We start from the raw sequence: 23,175 nt of genomic DNA, 5'->3' as shown, positions 1-23,175 counted from the left end.
TCTTTTGTAAAACATCTTTCTGCCAAGGAAAATCTATTTTTTGTTTCACAACAGTAAGCAATTTCCATAATGTCGGCACTAGGTTTTGGTTTATGTAAAAATCCTCAATCGTTTGTCGTATGACCGACTTTGTGAAACTGTCTATAATGATGGGTTTCCTCCCCAAATTATTAGTTTTCTTTCGTGATGATTCCAGTAAACCATGCGGCTTATTTTCGTGTTCCATATGTGTCCTGTTGTGGCGAGACTGACGTTTGCCTAAATTGCAGCCCTTTGATTGGGACTGGTAAAATTAGCAAACAGTTCTTTTTGTGTCGCCTCCTTAACACATGCGGTTATAACATTAGAGATGACTGAACGCTCGTTACTCCGCAGATACCTCCTCTTCGTATTCTGCACATTTTCTTGCAATGCAGGACGATTATCCATTACTTCCGGATACCTAAGTATATCAGTTAGTGTACAAAGTTAATTGACTGACACTGGAAACTACGATCCCCGAACAGAAACAACGTATATCACTGCACGCCGACCTACACCGCTGCACAGGTAACGGGCCACACATTTTGGGTGCCCCTGTAGGCTGGTGACAGCGTTCTTCCGGGAAGGGCCACTTCCCCCACCAAAAGCGCTGCTCGCTCTTGGGTTTACAGACAGACTGTACAACTCTTCATCCTCCAAACGAAAGGTCCCCGATCAGCTCTGGGAACAGTGCCATAGACTGCAAACTTTGCTTGCACACAGCCTGAAAGGCCAGCAGTCTTTATCACTTCCACCAGCTGCCTCTTAAATATAAAGACACACAAGGAATTTGTCAAAAGTGCAATTTGGCAGGTCTTTTTCACTTTATAAATCTATCATTTTTTCATAGTAACAGTGGGAAAATTAGCCTGCAAAAATAAAATTTGTTGGTGGCTTGTGTAAAGTGGAAAAATTACAGAAGAATCCTCATGTTTCATTTTTATTCAAGGCATACTGTATTGGTGCATACATTTACTACTGCTTTCCAACAATTGCTTGATCTTTGAACATGATGATCCAAAATATCAATTTTTATGAGAAACTACACTGGTTAAATATAGATCTTCCAAGAAAAAAGCAGTTATCGAAATTTCAAACTTTGTGGAGAGAAGATTTGTTATTAACACAAGTATAGTAAACTAGTAGTTATATCTTTCTACCAGTCACCAGACTCACCTCCAAATGTAACCGAAAACGTAAGAGATAACATCTGTTCAGAGATATGAATGTTACTCAAACATACTGCCATCATTGGGAGAGACTTTAATCATCCTACAGTCAGTTGGGAAAATTACAGTTCCGTAAGTAGTGGGTGTGACAAAACATCCTGCAAAACATTGTGAAAGACGTTCTCTGAATATTATTCAGAACAGGTAGTTCAGAAGCCCACTCATGATGGAAATATTAGATCTAATGTCAACAAATATACCTTACCTCTTTGAGAATTTCCATGGTGTAACTGGTGCCAGTGACCATGAGGCAATTTTAGCAACTATGAACACTGGAGTACAAAGGGCAGCTAAAACATATAGGAAGATTTACATATTTAGTAATATAGACAAAGGGGCAGCATAGCATATCTCAAAGACACCAACATTAGTGTTCAGACACTCATTAATGATACAGGAACTGAAACTGAGGCTAACAAAGCGGAAGCAGTGTTCCTTTACTATGGAAGAGGCAGAACTGCTGCTCCAGTTTCATTCTTGCACCACTGCAAAGCTGAATAATATCTGTGTCAGTGGTATTGAGGTGCAACTGAAGTTGTTAAAATTCAACCAAGATCTAGGACCTGATGGAATCCCCATCAGATTCGATGCATAATTTGTGACTGAGTTTGTTCTCATTGTAACTATGATATACTACAGATCCCCCAAACAAAAAAATGCACTCAGCGATTGGAAGAACACACAGATCACACCTGTCTACAAGAAGGGTAGCAGAACTGATTGACAAAACCACCATTCTATCTCATTGACATCCACCTGTTATAGAATCTTAGACTATATTCTGAGCTCTATCATAATGAGATATCTTGAACAGAGTTATCTCCACCATTCCAAACTGCACTGATTCACAGATTTAAAACATTGGTAATGCAAAATCCAACTAGCACTTTTTCTTACATGATGTCCTGAAATCCATGGAACATGACAATATTTCTTGATGTCTGAAAAGCATTTAACTCAGTAGCACATCTACAATTATTAGCAAGAGTACAGATACCCAGCGTATCAAACAAAATTTGTGACTGTTCAAGGATTTCTTGGTAGGGAGGACACAGCCTGTTACTTCGGGTGAACAATCATTGACAGAAATAAAAGTAACTCCCAGCATCCCAAGTAACTTCCAGCATCCCCGATGTATGTTGGGACCCCTGTTGCTTATGTTGTATTATATGCCCTGCGAAATAATATTAATAGCAATCTCATACTAACTGCAGGTGAATCAGTTATCAACGATGAAGTATGATCTAAAAAAAGCTGCAGAAATGTTCAGTTGGATCTTAACAGGGTCTCAAGAGTGGTGCAAAGATTGGCAACTCCCTTTATATGTTAAAAAAGTCAAATTGTGCGCTGCAAATCGGATAGATGCAGTTATGTGTAAGGCAGGTAGCAGACTTCAGTTGATTGTCAGGAAACTGGGAATGCAATGAGTCTACAAAGGAGACTGATTCCAAATCATTTGCATGTCTCATCTTAGAACATTGCTGAAGAGTGTGGAGGGACCCATACCAAACAAGACTAACAGAGGATGTTGAACATAGAAGATGGCATGATATTTACAGCTTTATCTGACTCATTGGAGAGTATTGTGGAAGTTAGGGAAAATGAAAACAAAATTAGACCAATTACAGCATTCATAGAGGCATTTAATCAGTCATTCTTGCCGCATTTCACGTCATTGGGATGGGAAGTGGTACAATGTTGAGTGCTCTCTGCAAGGAACTTCACATTGGTTTGCAAAGTGTATGTAGATATAGTTATATGAAATAGATGCCCATTTTGTGATGCAAGAGTGTGAAAGACATATGTTTTTTCAACAATTTTTTTTTTCAATGTCACCTTCACATATCTTAAAACTATCCACCCAAAAGTGTTAAAACTTGAAAGTTTCATAAATAAGCTACTAGTCGACAACGTCACAACATGAGAGCTCCCTAAACCAACTATGTGAAGAGAGTAAGCTCTTTAAACTTAGCTGTGCACAAGCTCACCCAGTGACAAGAATTTTTGACCATACGGGGTGATTATAATTAAAGTTAAACATTCAGAATGATGTCAAATCGCAATGGAATATTATCAGAGAAGGGGGAAAACGTATGGCAGAAGAAAAAAAATAGTGTGAAAATTGATCAGTGTATGTGTCAGAATATGTAAATGAAAACACCTGTCGTGTGCACGACCCATTGAAGTTGGTATGAACATGCCAGGTACATGGCTTTTCCTCCTTTCGTGTCTGCAACATTCACCATGACTGTCTCAACGGAGGATTGTTCGGCTTGTACAGTTGTATTACAAGAATGATGACTGTGCACATGTTTCTCTGCAGAAGTTCCGGACGCTGAAGGGTTTGAAAAATGGGATTGGTCCGATGACCGCCATGGGTCTGGAGAAAATGCTTCGGAAATTCAAAAAAAAAGGGTTCTTTTGGTGTGCAACCTGGTAGACGGAGGAAACAAATTGATTCAATGTCAGTGGAAGCAGTGGCCTTAGCAGCGCGAGAGGAGATGAGTGATGGTCTGCAAACGAGTAGTGCATGGGGAATTGCCCGAAAATTAGACATACGCATGAGCATGGTGCATAAAATTCTACGAAACATCCTTCTTTGCTATCCATTCAAAATTACCCATGTCCACAAGTTGCTTCCTGTTGTCCTGACAGCAAGAGAAACCTTTGCTTTAGAATTTCTTTCTCACATGGAAGTGGACAATGATTGGCCGTGGAAGCTTTTGGGGACAGACAAAGCCCACTTCCATTTGACGGGATATGTCAGTACACAGAATTGTTGAATATGGGCAATGGAAAATCCACACACAAATCAACCAGTACCACTTCATCCTGAAAAGGTCACTGTGTGGTGCGGGTTTACGGCATCATTTTATCGTGGGGCCATATTTTTTCAAAGAGACAGATACTTCCGGTTCTGTTACCTGTACTGACACTGGTAAGTGCTATGAGTGTCTTTTGCGCAACCACATCATTCCAGCTTTCCAACAGCTTGGACGTGTGGCTGGGATCATTTTTATACAAGATGGTGCACCTCTGCACATTGCTGAAGCATCATTTCGGAAATGTTAAATTTATCAGCCGCCATTTTCTACAGCCTGGCTGTCCGGATCATCTGATTATAATCTGTGTGATTTCAGGCTGTTGGGCTATCGGAAAGATGTTGGGTTCAGTGTTCTGATTGCAAACTTAGCTGCATTGAAGGCACGCATTGCGCAACATCTTCTGAATGTAACCCCAGAATCACTTCAATTGGTTGTGGAACATGCTGTTCTTGATTTCAGCTTGTTGCAGAAAACGCTGGACAGCATATTGAACAAGTTTTGTGCCAGTCACACAGAAGTTAATAATCAGATTTGATTTTGATTGATGCTTGTTATGTGGTTTTTGGCCTTAGGACAATTAAAAACCAATGTGATTGATGCTTTTGATGTGGTTTTGGCCTCAGGACAATTAAAAACTGATGTGAGTGATGTTCACAGAATTTTCCGTGGGTTCTTGGTAGAACAACATTATAATAAATGAAAAGCACCAGTTTGCTTTTATTCTACAAATTTACTTTTATTGTTAACCGGTTTTCAGCTTACAAGGGCATCTTCAGACATTTTACTGAGTATTATCACCAAAGATGTCACGATGTTTGCAAACAACATTGGAAGAGAAGTAACATGTCTAGACTGAAGTAGAAACATACAGTAAGTAACATCTTTGACAGTGTGGTGGTAATACAATGAAAAAGAAAAAATTGAACAGTACATAAATAACAATGGAGTAGACAGGAAAATCTTTTGCACAAAATACAAATAGTGTGCCTACATAACAGTTTCTGTTTATAAACAAAACTAATAAAATAAAATTTATGTTATGTAGCCATGCTATTCATATTTTGTGCTAAAGGTTTTCATGTCTACTCCATTGTTATTTATGTACTGTTTAATTTTTACTTTTTCATTGCATTACCACCACGCTGTGAAAGATGTTACTTACTGTATGTGTTACTTCTCTTCCAATGTTGTTTGCAAACATTGTAACTTCTTTGGTGATCATACTCAGTAAATGTCTGAAGATGGCCTTGTAAGCTGAAAACCGGTTAACAATAAAAGTAAATTTGTAGAACAAAAGCGAACTGGTGCTTTTCGATTATTATGATGTGAGTGATGCTTTATATGTGGTTTCTGGCCTCAGGACAATTAAAAATGGATTTTTCCCATCTGATGTGATACGACTATGCCATAGTGGATGGGATTAACGATAGTTTGTTTAACGTCAGTCGTACACCTTAGGCATTGTTGTATGATTCATTTGTCTTTTGTAGTCGACCACTATTAAATTATGATGCTTACAGCGCCATCTATTGCTACATTTTGTAACTATTTATTTTTCTTCTGCCATACGTTTTCCCCCTTCTCCAATAATGTTCCATTACAATTTGACGTCATTCTGACCAGTGGTGTTATTTCTACAGCGGTTTGAAAGTTTAACTTGTAATCACTCGGTAATAGTTGTTCTTTGATGTTTGCTTTGCATCTCCACTGCGTCCACATGGGTCAGCCAAATATGTGTCCCCCAGCATGTGAAGGTGCATGGCGTTTTGAACAGTCTCTGATGGTGACATGAAACATATTTTTCACAGACTTTAATAAAAGGATTTTTCCTCACTTGCCGCCCTTCTTCCATCACTCAGCATATATTTTCAATGCTACACTCTAGAGTTACTACTTAAAAAGGATAAATAAAAAAGTGCATGTGTGGCACATATAGACGAACTTTTACTGGCTTTTACAAAGCATTAAAATTTATGAGCCAGAAATATTTATATTGTTGTTTGGCTTTTTACCAAACCTGCACAAAATCTGAGATGATCAAGTTGGTACCACTAACCATTTGACATTGAATCACCAACTAGTTGCCTTATCCAAGTGTATATTAATATACCGCGTTACCAAGGTGGCATTTTTGTGAACTCGTGCTTTGAAATTGTGTAAAGAAAATGCCAGGATGATTCTTTTGAATGTGGCATAACCAATTTTCTTTCTCATCCGTGTTTTGAATGGGTTTTTTGCCCTGACTGTAATGACATCATTGTTGGTTGAACATTAAACCCCAGTCTTCCTTCTCCCCCTTACTGACCTACCACCACTTACTTAATACTGTAATTCTATGAATTGTGCATGTGAATGCTCATATGTTACTTACAAACTTACATGTAAACACTGTGCAAAGATGACTACAACAGCATAAACGATAAAAGAAAGATCATCACCACAGGCAAATTTTATACACTCTTGGCCTCCATTATCCAGAACCTGATCAACAAATACAGCCTTATACAAGAGATGTGGATATTTATTACACTGTCTGTACCACTTGCAGTTAAATGTCGTAGTGTTAGTAAAGTCTTGGTGTTGGAGCTCTGGTTCACTTGGGGAGGGAATCTGCCATGGTCTCTTAAAGGCACCATTGCAGTATTGCTTGGAGTGATTTAGGGAAGCCACAGATAACATAAATCAGATTGGCTGTTTAGGTATCAGAATGCAATCTCTTCAAATATAGATTCAGTGCTTTGACCATTACACCACTGTGTGTGGTACATTGCTATCCAGTAGCATTGTTTTTTCTTCCTCAACCAGATGTCCAAGCTTGGGTGTTCTGTGGAATCAGTTGCCCAAGGTAATTGCTCTGATGGCTTTTAAAACAAGTCTATTTCCAGCCTTGGCCATATCTACTGACTTGCTTTATACTCATGTCATGTTTCGTTCAAATGCAGTTTTCTGACTGCTGTATAGGGGAAAGAGGATGGATTAGTTTTGTAAGCAAGGCTAGATCTGGATTTTTCTGCTGTGTTGTGGTCATACACTATGTGATCAAAAATATCCAGACACCCCGAAAAACATACATATTTCATATTGTGCTGCCACGTACTGCCAGGTACTCCATATCAATGACCTCAGTAGTCATTAGACATCGTGAGAGAGCAGAATGGAGCGCTTTGCGTAACTCATAGACTTCGAACATGGTCAGCTGATTGGGTGTCACTTGTGTCATATGTCTGTATGTGAGATTTGCGCTCTCCTTAACATTCCTAGATCCACTGTTCCCAATGTGATAGCGAAGTGGAAACGTGAAGGGACACGTACAGCACAAAAGCGTACAGGCTGACCTCGTCTGTTGACTGACACAGACCACCGACAGTTGAAGAGGGTCGTAATGTGTAATAGGCAGACATCTATCCAGACCATCACACAGGAATTCCAAGCTGCATCAGGATCCACTGCTGCAAGTACTATGACAGTCAGGAAGGAGGTGATAAATCTTGGATTTCGTGGTCAAACGGCTGCTGTAAGCCACACATCATGCCGGTTAATGCCAAATGACGCCTCACTTAGTGTAAGGAGCGTAAACATTGGATGACTGAACAGTGGAAAAATATTGTGTGGAGTGATGAATCATGGTACACAACATGGCGATCTGGTGGCAGGGTGTGGGTATGGCCAATGCCCAGTGAACATCATCTGCCAATCTGCCAGCATGTGTAGTGCCAACAGTAAAATTTGGAGATGGTGGTGTTATGGTGTGGTCATGTTTTTCATGGATGGGGCTTGCACCCCTTGTTGTTTTGCGTGGCACTATCACATCACAGGCCTACATTGATGTTTTAAGCACCTTCTTGCTTCCCACTGTTGAAGAGCAGTTCAGGGATGTTGATTGCATCTTTCAACACAATCGAGGACCAGTTCATAATGCACGGCCTGTGGCGGAGTGGTTACACAACAATAACATCCCTGTAATGGACTGGCCTGCATTTTGAGTCCTTACCTGAATCCTATAGAATACCTTTGGGATGTTTTGGATTGCCAACTTCGTGCCATGCCTCACTAACTGACATCAATACCTTTCCTCAATGCAGCACTCTCTCAAGAACGGACTGCCATTCGACAAGAAACCTTTCAGCAGCTGATTGAACGTATGCCTGCGAGACTGGAAGCTGTCATCAAGGCTAAGGGTGGGCCAACACCATACTGAATTCCAGCATTACCGATGGAGGGCACCACGAACTTGTAAGTCATTTTCAGCCAGGTGTCTGGATACTTTTGGTCACATTGTGTATGACCTTTAGTCAAGTTTGTATCCAGCAAGGACATTGCAGTACAGACTGAGAAATAGGATAATTGGTGTCTCTATACACAGAAATTCGATCCTTTACCACAAATGTATTTCAGTCTTAGACATTTAAAAAGTACAGGATTAAGTTTCCTCAAGATTGTGAAGTCTTTAAATTCTGATATTTGCTCAGTCACAGCCATTGCCAGTGTCATCATGGCTAGGGACTATTGAACTTGCATTAGAAGTGGCTGTCTATGTCAGGTGTAGTCTCTCTTCAACTCCCTTGAGGTAGTACTGCCTGATGTGATCGAAGCCTGCCTCTAATTACTCCTGTAAATCCTAGAGTATTTGCCTTTCAGAGACTAAACTGGTATTTTTATAAGTCTTTTCTCTGGTCAGTGGTGGAAATGAGTCCTAAGAACTGGGTTGTTCAATATTGCATCATCAGCAATAGATGATTCAGTTTACTCTTACTTGTTGATGGGCTGTTACATGAAATACTATTGCGAAAAATGCCTCAATTCGACATGCATGTTTACTCTTATCAATCACTTGTAACTGGTGTACGCTTAAATATTTGCTAAGAGATAGACTACAGAAAATCAAACAATTACTTGCACAAAATGATAATGTCTTGAAAAGAGTTTTTTTAAAAAGATGAATGCCAACAAAAGTAAAACAAAGGCAATGGAATTTAGTCAAATGAAATCAGGCATTACTGAGGGAATTATAAAAGGAAATGAGGCACTAAAAGTTTGGGCAGTGAAACTACAGATGGTGGCCAAAATAGAAAAGATATAATATGCAGGCTGATAACAGCAACAGTTGCTTTTATGAAAAAGAAAATTGTTACATTTACTGGAAATTTAAGTGTTAGGAATTGTAACCTTGTACAGAAGTGAAATATCAGTGAAAACAGTACAGACAAGAAGAGGACAGAAGCTTTTGATGTGCGTTGCTATAGAAGAATGCCGAGGATTAAATGAACAGACCAGAAAATTGGTGAAGAAGTACCAAATCAAATTGAAGAGAAAGCAAATTTATGTCAATACTTGATTAAGAGAATGAATTATATGTTAGGACACAAACTGAGGCATTAATATATAGTTTGTTTGGTAGTGCTGGGAAGTGTGTGGGATAAAAATTGTACTGGCAGACCAAGGGTTGACAGTAAGCAGGTTGAAATGGGTAACAATTTCAGTAGTTAGCCAGAGATGAAGTAGCCAGAGATGAAGAGGCTTGCTCAGGACAGACTAGCATGGAGAGCTGCATCAAACAAGTATTTTGACTGATGATTGCACTAGTCGTGTTATGATTTGAAAGGCTTTCATATGGCAGATTGTATTTCTAGTTTCTGTTGTGATCTCATTCCAAAGGTGCCACAATTTATGCTAAAGGAAGTATCTGTCATCAGGGGAAATAAAACTGGCAGAACAGGCATTTGTGACAGAACAACCAAGAAAGTACTTGGAAGTTCCTTGTGGTTCCTTTAGAAATCAGCGACAGCTGTAGATATCAAAATCAATATTAAGTAATACTCTACAGAGGGGATAATAGTGTAACCCATACAAACTAATAGCTTAATAATCCTGTAGGGGGCAGCTACTGTCAGAGTTGAGTTCTGAAGCTGAGTAACAAGTTTTTCTGTACACCACAGTTGGTTAGAGCACTGCCTGCGAAAGGCAGGGAGCCCTGTTTGGGTCCTAGTCCAGCAAGCAGTTTAACTTTGCCAGAAAATTCCAAAACATTTCATTCTTCAATGGAGAGGGGAAGATTCATTCAGGCTGTGTGTAAGCCATTTCTCTACAATATTCCTTTTTGCAGAAGTGCTAGTGTTGCAACTTATGTGGAGAGCTCCTGTGAAATTTTGAACGTAAGAATTAAATACTGGTAAAGTTGATGCTGAGGAGGTGTCAAAATCTTAGTGTAGGTCCAGCAAACAATTCTAAACTGAAAGTAAGTTTTACACAAGACTTGCTGAAGATGATGAGATGAGAATATGATTAGCATCAATTGTGCATAAGATTGAGGTCAAAACTTCAAACCTTCCCTTTAGCTGATAGTAAGAACATTCATGTGCATTCAGTTTAACTGAACAATAATTATCATGGTAATCTTGTTAGCATTTTGCACTTGTGAGTCTTGTACAAATATATGAATGGGATCATAATTGTTTTATTTGGCAAAGGAAGAATTAGACAAATCAAAGGTGGCAGCTTTTTTCTAATTTGTATAATACCTTGAACAAATTTGTACACCTAAGTGGCTAAAAATCATTGCCTTATACAGGGTTATTACAAATGATTGAAGCAATTTCACAGCTCTACAATAACTTTATTATTTGAGATATTTTCACAATGCTTTGCACACACATACAAAAACTCAAAACGTTTTTTTAGGCATTCACAAATGTTCGATATGTGCCCCTTTAGTGATTCAGCAGACATCAAGCCGATAATCAAGTTCCTCCCACACTCGGCGCAGCATGTCCCCATCAATGAGTTCGAAAGCATTGTTGATGCAATTGTAAATGGTAAGGCTTCTGCTTTAGCCTTTTCCAAACGGTCGGCCGTGGTACGTTTAGCTCCCTGCTTGCTTTATTCGTCGACTTCCGCAGGCTACGCGTGAAACTTGCCCGCCCGCGTTCAACCGTTTCTTCGCCCACTGCAGGCCGACCCGTTGATTTCCCCTTACAGAGGCATCCAGAAGCTTTAAACTGCGCATACCATCGCCGAATGGAGTTAGCAGTTGGTGGATCTTTGTTGAACTTCGTCCTGAAGTGTCGTTGCACTGTTATGACTGACTGATGTGAGTGCATTTCAAGCACGACATACGCTCTCTCGGCTCCTGTCGCCATTTTGTCTCACTGCACTCTCGAGCAGAAACCTGAAGTGCGGCTTCAGCCGAACAAAACTTTATGAGTTTTTCTACGTATCTGTAGTGTGTCATGACCATATGTCAATGAATGGAGCTACAGTGAATTTATGAAATCGCTTCAATCATTTGTAATAGCCCTGTATATGTAATGTTTCACAATTGCAGAGGGCACAGAGCATAAATAAATGAGTTTGATTTTTCAGCAAGGAAAACTGGCTCTGTTGCTGGTATAGCAGAACAGAGGTTGGTTCGTTTAAGGAAGGTACTGGAAAAACAGAAAACTCTGTCACCAAGAAAAAATAGCAACATCTCTGCAACTTCTTTGCCAGAAAAACGTAAGTATTTTGAAAACTTTTTAATCTGTATCATATGAAAAACATTACTACATGTGATGTTTATACATTTGTCATCAAGCAAGCAACTACACTCTTAAAGTCAACTTCGTATCCATTTGAAATGACAGTCAGAAAATACCAGTTCCAAGTAACAGCTGTCATTTTGCAGTGTTTGATTAACAGTAAATTCAAACAGCAATAAATTGTTGTAATGTGAAAGAATGACCAGTGGTAACCAGATATCTCACTGCTTTACATTATGTTAGTCATATTCTATGGACCCCACAGAAATGGGTCTCTGGAACATGAAAGTAATTTTCCAAAGATATAAATTTTACTTAAGTCTCATATAGTGAAATGTCTTGACATTATGAAAGACTATCGCATTACTGTGCCAATGGTAATTATTAAATTTATTGACCCAAGATGCTGGAGTTGACGATTGTTTGTGCGTGAGGGGTGTGTTTGTGTGTGTGTGTGTGTGTGTGTGTGTGTGTGTGTGTGTGTGTGTGTGTGTTTACCTAACAAAGGCTGTGGTCGAGAGCTATATGTGAGTGTCTTTTACTCGTGCCTGTCCGTAACTTGATGTGTTTTCTTTACAGTAAGTAACACTCTTATCTTTTCCTACACTGTTGATATTCCTACCTGGAGTTTTTATTGTGTGATTTTATTATAAAATTTAATTGTACAAGAATTTCTGTGAAGTTATCTTTAGTGGAGTAGAGGGAGTTACACAACATAAAGTTGTTTAATTCAGTCTTAAACTCCACCACATTATCTATATGACATTTAGTTGGCTGTTGAATACATTTTTATTCATGTGTCTGACTCCTTTCTGTACTAATGTTATCAGTCTTTGTAGAGGTTTATTTTGATCTTACTGTTATTAAGTGAGAAAAGAGATTTTTATAACATATTTCTGCATTCTGTACATTGAGTCCTCATAAAAAAAATAATTCTGTAACACATCACTGACTAGAAATATGTAGAATAAGCAAGTTCCATCATTTTTAAATCAGGTATAGCAGTAATGATGTATATAGCAAATGTAGCTGAACTGATGTCCTTTTGTATGTCTGTCCTTTTGTATGTTCTCCACATAAGGTTGTGATCTATCTGCAGTACCAAAAACTTAACAGTTTCTTTTTCTTGCGTTTCGTTGGTCGAGAACTCTTCTTATATAGCTTCTAGAGTTCAATGAAAAGTGCTGGATCAAGTGTGCTGAGGTTTGTCAAAATTGAATGATAATCAATTTGACTTGAACAACCAGTTAATGTTTCCAAATATTTTGCTAGCTATCTACACTATAAATTCAACTGAAATTTTGTTTTATTCCTATACTTTTATCATTAGTTAAAGGAGATAATATGTGCCCATGGATAATATGTTGTGATACTCTGTGGTCACAAATGAAAACAGTAGGAAAGAAAAAGTTATTAACAAACCTTATTCCTGGATGGGCTTCTCATAATAGCTTTTTGTTCAGTTGTTTCATATGATTTGTATGTAAAACAACTTTCAGTTTAGGAGAGTAACCCTTTTGTTTTATAGTGTTTTTGAAGAGAATGTGACTTCCAGGATGACAGCTGGAAATTGATTCTGTGGATTTCTTGAAACAGTAATGGTGCTCTCAATATTGGGGTGAAGGTTATTATATTACACTTGTAGAGATCAAGAACACGAAGAATTGTGCAAGAGCATTTTGGTATGTCCAAATTATGCACCCACAATGTCTCCTGTTTACTGATGGACTGTTGTTGCAGCAGAAAGTCAAGTGGATAAGGTGGTAATGATTCATGCTTGAAAAACTCAGAGGAAGACTTTTTAAGGAAACATACAATATGGCGACTGCATACACAAATTTGCTACTATGATTTATAGAAATGGGATTTATCGAACACATGAGTAATGATTGAACCTGAAGTTAAACAACAGACCACACTGTCATGGTTCCTTAACCATAGATTACTAAACCCTTATAAAGTTTGCAATTGCAGTAGCGTATAAAACAAGACATTTCATATTTAATTTGGTATGTCATATACCACTGGAGAACTAATAATTGTAATTGACTAATGCATAAATAGCACTCTGTCGTCAGGCCACAAGTGGTTAATCAGGACCATCCAGCCGCCATGTCATCCTCAGATGAGGATGCAGATAGGAGGGGTGTGTGGTGAGCACGCTGCTCTCCCAGTTGTTATGGTGGTTTTCTTTGACCGTAGCCGCTACTATTCGATCTAGTACCTCCTCAGTTGGCATCACGAGGTTGAGTGCACCCCGAAGACTAATGCATAACCTACATTAGTAACAATGTGCAGAATATGCAGGTGGTTTCAAAAGTTCTGAGAATGGAATTGAAAAATAGTACTTACATCACTCAAACTTTTTTAATTTTTCAATGTAGTCTCCTTGTAGATTAATGCACTTGATCCAACGATGTTTCAGTGCCTTGATCCCATCTCGAAAATGAGTTTCCTCTAGGCCTGCAAAACAGTTGTTAACTCCGGCTATCAATTCTTCGTTTGAAGTGAATCTTCATCCACCAAGAAAAATTTTCAATTATGGGAAGAGATGGAAGTCTGATGGAGCCACATCAGGCGAATAATGTGGGTGTGGCAACAATTCATACCTTAGTTCATGTAATTTTGCCACGGCAACGGCACTTGTTTTTGATCCAGCGTCAAGAGTTGTGATACCCATCTTGCAGATAATTTTTTCATTTCTAATTCTTCAGTTAAAATGTGATATACCCTTTCAGACGACATCTGGCAAGCGTGAGCAATTTCACGCACTTTCAATCGGCGATCCTCCATGACCATTTTGTGCACTTTTGCAATAATTTCTGGAGTAGTGACACATCTTGGCCGACCACTGTGCGGATCATCATCTAAGCTCTCCCAACCAAATTTAAATTCATTTGTCTACTTGGCAACAGTTGAATATGAAGGAGCAGAGTTCCCCAGTGTATTCTGGAAATCAGCATGAATGTCCTTTGCTTTCATACCTTTCTTTACGAAGTACTTAATCACAGCTCGAATCTCGATTTTTCCCATCTTCGCAAACCACTACGCGGGCACTACAACAGAGCCAAGTCACCTCAACAGCTCTCTTCCAAGAGCACTGATGTGGCACGTGTTTACAGGCAACAGTCAAATGAATATCACATCAGCAGCTCGTTACGCTAGTGCTGATCTCTCGTGGTGATTCCGAGGACTTTTCAAACCACCCTCGGCTCCAGTATAGCAATGTGGTGGAGTTATGAAACAATTCTGTGTGCATCCCAAGTGCCACATTTGACTTGTTACATCCACGACACCTTAAGTATTCATTACTTTGTGTTACTTGTGCTAGAGTAGATGCTTGGTACAAAGTACAAACCACTAGTGTAGTCCAGCAGTGTGTGTGGTGAAGGTGGAACTTCTTGTCCCCAAATCACTCCTCACCAGGTGACATATATTGCACTGACCATTTTCTGCTCTCTACAATCCATCCATTGTTAACAACCAAACTATGACAAATACTGTTTGACATTGATATTATAGGCTGTATTGGCTGTATTGGCAGTTAATTCCATTATTGAGGAGGAGCAACACAGAGCTGTGGAATAGATCTTGGTGATAATTGATGAGCAGCAGTTTGTCTCCTCATTGTGTACTTGACATGCTCTACATTATTTGAATCAGTGGATTTTATTGCTCAGTCAGTATGGTTGATATCTTCGTTTCTGAGAGATTAATCTGTGTGTGCTATGACTCGTATTCCAGACATTGAAGATAAGTGTGGACCAACTGTTCCTTTAAAAACTCACCCACACGTTTGCAGTGAATCATCTTCGTATCTTAACAGTATTCCTCCATCCATGATTGAAAGTATGGATATGTCTGATGCCCATCCAACTGTAATAAGACTCCTCACATTATAACTCCACTGACAACAAACTTGTTTCTTTCTATAATTGTGGAAATTTGACATGCCTGTTATTTTCCTGTATATCCCAGTCACCCATAAAAAACTGGTTATTAATTAATTAATTATTTAATTAATTTACCAGATTCTGTGGGACTATACAAGCTGAAGCTACTTGGTCATAGAACAAGTGAGTAGGCCCACATAATACTGATTAGAAAATTTATAAACAGTATAAGACGTAAAAAAATTGTGAGATGGTGTACAAATAAATAACACATTACAGAGGAACTACTGTCCAGAATAGGAGGGTGCCACGAGGAAAACTTTCAACTAAGATTTGAATACTTGGAATTTATCAGTCAAATTTTTCAATTCTTCTGGAAGCCTTTAGAAAATTGGACTGGCTAAACAAGTCACACCTTTCTGTTCAAGTGCTTAAGATAGTATATCTGAGTGCATATTGTTTTTCCATTTTTTGTCTGCAGATTGAATTTTCAGTTTCTCCTGAATGTGTCAGTATTGTCAATACATATCCCAGCAATGATGGGCTTAGAATTGTGAGACACTCAAACAAAGGCTTACATGAAATTTGTATAGTGACATTGCAGATTAGCTGACCATTCTTTTCTGAGCTAAGGATATTCTAAGCAAGCATGTAGAGTTGCTCCAAAATATAACGCCATATGAGATAATAGACTGAAAGTAAGCAAAGTAAACAAGCCTTCATGTTTCAGTGTGAGAGACAGTTGGTCTATTCTTCTAGTGAAGGCAGCAGCATTCAGTTCCTGCACAAGATTTTAATTGTGATACTTCCAAGAAAGCTATCCATCGTCTCTCAGTCCTAAGAGTTTAAAATGGTCAACTTCACTGGCTTTTTAACCACCTAGGGATAATAAAATTTCACTTCTACAAGATTTCCAAGTCAGAAACTGTATGACCGAGTGAGGTGGCGCAGTGGTTAGACACTGGACTCGCATTCGGGAGGACGACGGTTCAATCCTGCGTCCGGCCATCCTGATTTAGGTTTTCCGTGATTTCCCTAAATCGCTCCAGGCAAATACCGGAATGGTTCCTTTCAAAGGGCACGGCCGACTTCCTTCCTCGTCCTTCCCTAACCCGATAAGACCGATGACCTCGCTGTCTGGTCTCCTTCCCCGACACAACCAATCCCCCAATCAGAAACTGTATGCATTGTGCTTTCTTGCTGTTAATGCACTGATCTGTTCTCTGAAAGTTGCATCCTGATGTCCTTGATTACCCTCTTAGCTGCACCAATTATGTTATACTCCAAGTCTTATACAGTAACACTTGTTACTATGAGAATAATTTTTGAGTCATGTGTCGTGCTTAGTGGCATATCATTGATATATACCAAGAATAGCAATGGCATCACAACATAATCCTGTAACACTTCCTGCTCCCTACCCCTCCCATCTTCTGTGACCCCATTGAGATTCAAAACTATTCCCTGTTTGCAGACACTGGAAGACAACCTTCTGCTTCCTATTTTCCAGATACGAAGTGAACTGTTGTTTAGCTTTTTTCCTAATCATTTATGTTCCAACATATGCAAAAGTATTACATGTTCCATACAATCAAATGCTCTTGTTGAATTAAAATTATTTTGCATGTTGAAGAGGAATCATTTAGGAAGTATACACTTACACAGCCAATCATTGTCCAAGCTCGAGAAACGCTGCCAGATAATGAACAAAGGAAAATCCAGAATGTAATAATGACAATGTTATGAAAAAAGATGTTGGGTCACAGACAGGCACAACAAAAAGATTGAAATCTTACTTCTCCCATCAGGCACAATTGTCAGAGACAATTGTCATGTATGGGTGTGTGAGATGTGGTTGTTTGAATGTGTGTTTTCTACATTACAAGCAGCCTCTGTCTATTTTCTCTTTTTTTCAACAGGAAGTCCCAGGGCTACAAAACCATCGGTTACTGATAGGGAGGCCAGCTCTCCCACAAGCAGTAATACTGTTAAACAGGGCGAAAAATTTTTGCCAACTCAAGGTAATAGCCCCTCATACAAGTCTTTTGGGTGGGATGTAAGCTTTTTCTACAGATACAGTGAGGCAAAATGGGTTCTGTTAATATTTGTTTGAAATTTCAAGAAATATTGTACAATGTGACTCAAGGAAGTCTGTCATTATGAGATTGGAATGTGATTAGTTATAAAATGTTTTCAATGTTGAAAATATTCTTCTGTATTTGAAATCATCATTTATACATGTTATTTGTAAAATTTGAATAATAATCAAAATTATTTTTCCATAAATTCTTGCGATCAATTCATGTCTATATTGTTTTATTTTTTAGTAAATAAGAGACAGAATTGCTAGTTAATACTTACCTTCAGAAGGTGGAAAGTTTACTGCTACTGACAGGCACACAAAAGTAAAAGAAGGAACAACAGTATCCCAACAGGTGGGTCCCCCTCATCCTGGGATCTTAGCAACCTTCTTTTCTATTTTAATCTTCTCACCATCCCTATTTCATCCATTGAGGATGGAACTAATAGCTACAAAATCTAGGATAATGTCATGATTTGTACATAAATGGCAGTACTAAACATTTCATCTCCTGAAGGTAAGCACTGGGCAGTAATTCTGTCTCTTTTTTTTTTTTTTATCAAATTTTCCTTTGATACAATTGTTTTATATTTTATACAATACAAGCACAGGAGTTTTTCACAATACTGTAACCAGTTTTGGCCAGTCATTGGTCATTTTCACACCATCAGTAGATAAAAGAGAAGACAAAAAGCATTATAAGGTCTATATGTCTTACGATAAAAACAATAAAATTCCAGAATGAGATTTTCACTCTGCAGCGGTGTGTGTGCTGATGTGAAACTTCCTGGCAGATTAAAACAGTGTCCAGACCGAGACTCGAAACTCCGGACCTTTGCCTTTCATAGGCAAGTGCTCTACCAACTGAGCTACCCAATCACGACTCATGCCCCGTCCTCACAGCTTTACTTCTGCCAGTACCCCGTCTCCAACCTTCCAAACTTTACAGAAGTTCTCCTGCAGAAGTTTGGAAGGAAGGAGACGAAGTACTGGCAGAAGTAAAGCTGTGAGGACGGGGCGTGAGTCGTGCTTGGGTAGCTCAGTTGGTAGAGCAATTGGGGCGGGGGGGCGGCGAAAGGCAAAGGTCCCAAATTCGAGTCTCGGTCCGGCACACAGTTTTAATCTGCCAGAAAGTTTTAATACTAAAATTGTACCTGAAGGCATATGGTACAAATTATGATCATTCAACATTTCTATTGTCAACGATGCTAAAGACAGCGGTAGGCAAAGGTCAAGTTTTTGTAGAAGGAGTGAAATCCTCTCTTTGTGTATTCATACACATGTATATTCATGAAAAAAATAACTACCTCGGAAGATTTTATAGCTACATTCAGTAGAGTAATGTGACATGATTTTTTTTTAAATTTTTAAATTTCAGTGTTTGTAAAAAGGGCGAAGGAAGGATGGTGGAACGGGGGGAGTGATTTTTAGTAAATGATGATGTGGGTACGTTAAACCAAAAGCAGCGGAGTTTTTATTTAATGTTGTTTTAAATAGTGACAAAGAAGAGCTTTAGAAGGAACAGCAATAAAATTTCAGAGAGAAGCTAGATAGTGATACTGCCCAAAAATCTATAGCAAAAATTAAAGTGACTTGTGAAATAGCCAAACGGTATAAATGTAAACAGTTTTCAGTATTCGTCAGAGGTAAAAAGTATTACGAGCACCATGCATATTATAGCAATAAAAAATTTTCCACGTAAGATAATGCAGAAATTAAGTAGGGGACTATGAGGAAAAACTTTTAGATTCAAAAGCTGACAAAGGAAGTTGAGCTTTGAGCCATGATGAAAAATAATTAAAAAAACAGACTTTTTTTGCAACAAAATATCATCACTGAAGTTAACTCAACTAAGAAATTCCCCAAAGAACGGAATAAGAAAATTGACAGCTGAAATTTTCTGTTTACTGAAAAGGATGAACGTCAGTAAAAGTGAACACTGCACATACTCTAACTATGTGCTCACAAATAAAATTACGCTAAGTGAATAAATACATTTGAACTTTCATTAATGATATTGACTGTTCTATATACAAAATTAACTAAGAAATAGACAAAATTTTAAAGGAAAGCTTTGTGTTTGGTAGCTCTTACAGAATTAAAATTAGTGTTCACCTTCACACATCGAGTGAAAGACATTTCAGTCCCACAATAGGCTAATTTCGGATCCATGGGCCTTGTGAACCTTTATCTTTAAATTTTCAAAAAATATCAAATCATGTAATATTTTCTAATGAATGTAATTGCAAATCATGTCAAAGTAACTATTCCTTTTGTAAATATAGGTAAGTATGAATAAACAAAGAGAGGGTCTCACTCCACCTATTACCCTCTATCTACTGTTGCCTTTAGTATTGTTGACAGTGTAATGTGAACATTATATCACCACTTACAGCCTGTATCATAAAGTATAGTCTTGCTGTTTTTTATCTTTAGGGAGACAGATTCTTAGCTGACTTTATTTTATTTGTTTTTTAGTAAGGATCATCTGATAGTGATTCCCATTTGTCATCATCATACAATGAAAGTAAACAGCTCGAAAGTAAACACCCAATGAGTGTGTAAAGATTTTTTGATTTTTAATTTTTATTTTTTTACTCGCATAGCTGAGAGTATTAATGCACTGCTTCTGGGATTCGGGGAAGCATGTGTGCCCCAGATCTGTTCAGTGGATTAATAATAAGGGTCGGTGACCAGCCAGCCTGATTGTGCTTTTTAGGTGCTTTCCCACATCCAACTAGGTAAATACTGGGCTGGTTCCCACATTGCCCCTCAGTACATGATGGGCAAATCTTTACAAAATGATCTCTCACCTGAACACTTGCTTTATTCTAGACGCATACAGATGGGGACGGGTGGCGTCAGGAAGGGCACCCAACCACCTGCTGTCACTAATATGCCAAAATGCATAAACAATGCCGATCCCATAGATAAATGGGAAAAGGCTAGGATGAAGAAGAAGAAGAAGAAGAAGAAGAAGAAGAAGAAGAAGTAGAAGTAGAGGATGTAAGGATATTATTACAAGGATGGGGTGGTGGTTGGCCATGGCCTTGCTACCAGAACCTGAAAAGATTCAGGAAAACCTAAATCAAGATGACTGGAGAGAGCAAACACCCATTATCCTGAATATGCGGTCAGCATCTTAACAAATACTCTGCCTCATTCAGTTGGTCCCTACTGTACAAAGCTGTTTTGTTCATACACAATTTCCACAAGTTAATTTGCAATATAAAAAAATAGTTTTGTACTCTGTATAGATTCTATAATGATTTTTGTCTCCTCTTTTTATCTATTGACAGTCCGAAGATAACCTGCTGGTTGGCCGAAATCAGTTATGGTACTGTGAAACGCTCATGTGATTATGTTACGTAAAGAAAATCAATCACTTTATCCTTTATGATAGTATGACACTTTTTCCAAATTCATTTCTAAATTATGCCTTCAAACTCTGTGATACACCATGAATGATCACCTGCTTGTTATAAGTGAGTGCAGTATTTGTTGTTTTCATTCCCACATATATTAATTCTCTATACATTATATTAATCTTATAGAACTCATTTTTTTAACAGGAAATGCCAGGGCTGCAAATACTGTTCTTGATAGGAAAGTCATCTCTCCCACAGACAGTATTACTACGAAACGGAGTGAACAATTTTCACCTCCTCAAGGTAATAAGCCCCTAAAATGTTCCTGTCAATATACAGTTAGATTTTCCCCAGAAATGACGCTGCTATCAATTTTGCACTTTTGGCCTGCTTTCTGTGCCTAGTATTATGTGATTTCCACTTCTTATTATGTTTGCATCAAACTCTAATGCCTTATAGAGAATACCTCAGCCGTTGATCACTAGGGCTTTAATAGTTTCATATGTGGGGATGTTTCTTTATTTTGTATAGTAATACTTTAGGTTTCAACAGCTGTCAGTATCTGGGCTGGATGGAGAGCTTCCTAGTGTGAAATGCAGCAAGAAATCAGTGCCTGCTTATTTTAGGACCAGAAAAGTTTGATGTAAAGATGAGAGGAGGAGAGAATAACAATTTCGTGTCCAGATTCAGTCTTGAGAAGGTCTGTCATTGTGATTAAACTTTAGGTGAAAATGCTGATAAATAATGCACTTAATGGTATGCTTTCGGGTGGAGCCATGGCAGTGCTTACAGTTCACAATACCTGAGGAGAAGACCAGTTCAGCCCTTTAAATACTGTGCATGAAAATGGAATCAACAACTTGGCTGAACACGCGATGTGCTGAGAAAACACGAGAGAACACAGCTATGCAGTTATCATTGTTAGCTTACAATGGAAGTTTAATTTAGTGACAAAAAAAGTTACTGTGAAATGAGCGTCTCCAAATTACCACTTTTGATTGTGAAACAACCTCTGTAGGTGTGGGGTTGGATCAGGTTGGAGTGTTGTCTTTTAAAATTTTAAATCTCCTCATTTGATGGTGCTATTGAGATTGGATATTGCTATTGTTCTGAGAAAAAAAAAAAAAAAAAATCAATGTTGTGAATGAGTGGAAATTTCATGTTTAAATTTTCATTGGGTGATTTTTAGTGACTTTTGTAAAGGTTTAATTCAAGAAGAGTGTCCCAGATCATTTTGTTCAACTTTTGGTAACTAGTCATCTCCCAGGAATAATGTCTACAATTTTTTTGCGGAATTTCATCACGATTGTGTATTCTTTGGTGATGAATTTCCTGAAAATTGGCCAAAATTAGTTGTTGTTTGAAAAACATTGATGCTGTGTGCAGCGTGATTGAAAAGAGTCTACGCGTGAGAACTGCAAGTCAAAGGCATCCTTAGGCATGTCAAAGATTGCAGTATATTTGCTTTTGCATGAACATTTAGCTGTGTAAAAGAACTGCCCTCATGGACTCTGCATAATTTGACCGAAGCTCAACAACAGGTTCATTTCAGTTAGTGTAAGGAAATGCTCAAAAAATTTGAGCAAGCAAATGTGAAATCCATGTACAGTATTGTAACAGGAGAAGAAAGTTGAATGAAATCATATGAGTTGGAAGCTAAGCAGCAGTTGACTATGTGGATGTTTCAAAGTGGTTAAAAAACTGATTGCCTGTTTCTTTCACTGATCAAAGCAGAGTTAATGCTGAACGATAAACAAATTGTCAGCCCCAATCATCAGTGAAATCAGGAAAAATGACCAAATAACCAAAAATCATTTTTAATCATGACACTGCCAACCATCACACACCACATCTAATAACTGGTTACTTGGTGGAAAAAAAACACTGAATTCATGTCTCATTGTCCATATTCACGTGATTTATCATCTAAAGACTTATTCTTTTTTATATATAAAAAATTTGTGGTTAGTGATCAACAATTTTTATGGCCTCAGAAAGCTGTCAAATCCTTACAAAACCACTTTTTTAATGTATCAACACCAGAGTGGAAAAAATGTTTCCAGAACTGATTTGAACACATGGAAAAGTATATTAATTTTAAAGCAAATAATTTTGAGAAATACTGAAACAGTTTGTACAAAAAAAGTTTTTCTTTCGTTGTTTTTATAAAATTGTACAGGTAGCCTTTCAGTATTATTGTGAAATGTGAAAATGTGTAAAGAAACCTAATTACCAATTTATGTAT

At 38.1% G+C, this 23,175-nt stretch overlaps 1 protein-coding gene across 5 annotated transcripts in view; it reads left to right on the top strand.

The window, feature by feature from the left end:
• Positions 1-23,175, top strand: part of LOC126482298 (transcriptional protein SWT1) — a 342,452-nt gene that overhangs the window by 54,959 nt on the left and 264,318 nt on the right. For 4 of the 5 annotated variants that reach the window (XM_050106316.1, XM_050106313.1, XM_050106314.1 and 1 more), the window contains 3 exons: positions 11,435-11,566; positions 17,402-17,503; positions 21,135-21,233. In XM_050106316.1, coding sequence (XP_049962273.1) covers positions 11,435-11,566; positions 17,402-17,503; positions 21,135-21,233 — 333 coding nt within the window. The remainder of the gene's footprint in view (positions 1-11,434; positions 11,567-17,401; positions 17,504-21,134; positions 21,234-23,175) is intronic. The other variant, XM_050106315.1, reaches the window with a different exon arrangement.

The sequence above is a fragment of the Schistocerca serialis genome, chromosome 5 (assembly GCF_023864345.2).
Source record: "Schistocerca serialis cubense isolate TAMUIC-IGC-003099 chromosome 5, iqSchSeri2.2, whole genome shotgun sequence".
In the NCBI taxonomy this organism is placed as follows: domain Eukaryota; kingdom Metazoa; phylum Arthropoda; class Insecta; order Orthoptera; family Acrididae; genus Schistocerca; species Schistocerca serialis.
The sequence above is the reverse complement of the archived record's forward strand: the minus strand, read 5'-3'. Positions and strand labels throughout refer to the sequence as shown.